Consider the following 2624-nt stretch of genomic DNA (forward strand, 5'->3'; position numbering starts at 1 on the left):
AAAAAAAAAAAAAACTATTCATCTGAAAGGAACCATGTCAGAGCAGCTGTGACTGCAATGCAGGCTGAGAGTGGATAATACTGAGCAAGGGACTTTGTAATACAGCTGTGCCCCATACAAAGCAGGGGACAATGGGAAAGGAGATCACAATGGAGGAGAGAACCGCTCTTGGTGAGAGAACCGCTTTTATACATCAGGAATAGATGCCTTAAATAACTATGGTACAAAGAGTTCATGGCATGGATGCAAAGGTAGGAGATTTTAAAATACAGTAGAACTTCCATAGTCGGCCACCTCCCTACACTGACCTAATTTTCATAGACAGGGCATGCACCACATGTACCTATCAGTACAGTAGGGTGGTCAGTTCCTTCTGTTGACCCCCTCTGTATGTTGACCAGTTTGTCATAGTCCCTTGAGTGGTCACCTTACAGAGGTTCTACTGTATGTGTGTACACATGTATATATACACACCTAAACGCACTTAATGATGCTGGGAAAATTGTACTGAATACATTCCCTGTGGACTTCAACCGTAACAGGCTTAACAGAGTTTAATAGCAGGGAAAAGAGCAGGAAAGAGCTGACCAGCTTCCTGATTTTCCTGGTATTTATGGTGAGCAGCTGAACGATAATTTTACTAATTATTCACCAATTTTCACTACAAGTGAGAAAATTATACTGTAGTTTCCTAAAATTATCGCAGTATACACATTTACCAAACAAGGTGATAATCCGTACAAGGAAGTCTTTCATCTTAAGACAAGCTCATAGTACTTAACTTTATATTGCTGATGATAAAGACATATAAAAATCCAGAAACTCCAGCTGATTAAACCTTTGTCCATGTCTGATGAATCTTTGCTTCCTCACGAGGGTCCTGATACAGTGGTCAATAACTATTAAATTTTCTTTGTCGAAATATAAACAAAAATATCCGGATAAATGGCAACACTGATCAACCCATCTTCATAGCTCACTTGTCCTTTGGGGTTTTAAAAGTTTTTAAGTACTAGTATCAACTTGGATTGCTTTTCAAGAACCCCTAATTTTACACTATATAGAATCATTCCCTAACTTGCATAGAAATGTGTAAGTTCTCACATGAGAGTCTTAACATCCAAGCTCAACTACTCTTTTTTTTTTTTGGCCAGGGCCGAGTATGAACCCACCACCTCTGGGCCAGAGCCCTACTCCTTGAGCCACAGGTGCCACCCCAAGCTCAACTACTCTTGAAACAGACCAATTTGTATTACTTACATCCTCTAATATAGAACATTAAAACAAAAAGGTAGGAGCCCAAAGAAATAAAGGTTAAGAAACTCAGAAGACCTCAGGAAGTGCTAATAGAAAAATCAAATCTAATCCTAAGATTAGCTATCCCAGCATCAACAAACGTAAAAGGTTTGAGTTCAGAGTCTCAGAGTCTCAAAGTGCTGTTCTTGTGGTGACCAGCCTAGGACATCTGGTCCTAAAACTGCACTGTATTCAATTCCCAGAGCTGGCATTTTATCCTATATAAATATGCAATGAATTAATATGTTTATAACCTACTTTTAAACAGAAATGACTTAATTACATTCAATAGTAATACATGCAGTCCTTCTACTTAAAAAGCATAAGTGAATTACCTGCTGAATTCCCACTGCATAGGTTTTCAAAAAGAATTCAGAAAATTCAAAGTATTCTTTTGTGACATTTCCTGGGCTTCCATATCTTAAAATACAAAGAGAAAATGTTTAAACACTGAGTTGAAAAACATACAAAGAGAAAATGTTTAAACACTGAGTTGAAAAACATACAGCATGCTTGCTAGTTTAAATACAATCTCTGGTTGAAAGATCTAGTCAATGAAAGATCTAGTCAACTGAGACAGAAAACTAACACTTTCCCTTTTTTTCACAAGCCACTAAATAGAATCAAGATAAGTTGATGAAACTTACCAGCCTAAGTTTCAGACAGAAGCATTCACCTACTAAAGAGCAAGAAATAAAAATGTTGGCAAGGCATGGTGGCTCCGACCTGAAATCCTAGCCCTCTAGGAGGCCAAAATGAGAGGACAACCAGTCTGAGAAAAGCGAGATCCCATCTCTACTAAAAATAGAAAAATTAGGTGGATGTGGTGGCGTGTGCCTATAATCCCAAGTACCAGGGAGGCTGAGGCAGTAAAACTGCTTGAGCCCAGAAGTTTGAGGTTGCTGTTGGCTAGGCTAAGGCCATAGCACTTTAGCCCAAGTGACAGATCAAGACTAAGTCTCAAAAAAATAAAACAAAATTAAAAAAAGAAAGAAAGAAAGGAAAGCACCTACAGCTCAGTGGGTAGGGCATCAACCACATACACCAAGGCTGGCCCTGAGCCAGCTAAAACAACAACAACTACAACAAAAAAACAGCCAGGCATTGTGGTGGGCACCTGTAATCCCAGCTACTTGGGAGGCTGAGGCAAGAGAATCGCTTAAGCCCAAGAGTTAGAGGTTGCTGTGAGCTGTGATGTCACAGCACTCTACCCAGGGCAACAGCTTGAGGCTTTGCCTCAAAAAAAAAGATGTTATAACTGACATATAATAGATTTTATTCAATAAATGCTTTTATAACTGAATTTGTCTTTCTTATGGAGCTGAGTG

General features: G+C 39.0%; 1 protein-coding gene across 1 annotated transcript in view; it reads right to left on the reverse strand.

Annotated features, from left to right (window-relative positions):
• Positions 1 to 2624, reverse strand: part of IPO8 (importin 8) — a 96055-nt gene that overhangs the window by 49837 nt on the left and 43594 nt on the right. The window contains exon 8 of the mRNA XM_003792483.3: positions 1632 to 1716. Within this exon, the coding sequence (XP_003792531.1) occupies positions 1632 to 1716 (85 nt within the window). The remainder of the gene's footprint in view (positions 1 to 1631; positions 1717 to 2624) is intronic.

Source organism: Otolemur garnettii, unplaced genomic scaffold (assembly GCF_000181295.1).
Source record: "Otolemur garnettii isolate 467f Iridium unplaced genomic scaffold, OtoGar3 scaffold00057, whole genome shotgun sequence".
Lineage (NCBI taxonomy): Eukaryota > Metazoa > Chordata > Mammalia > Primates > Galagidae > Otolemur > Otolemur garnettii.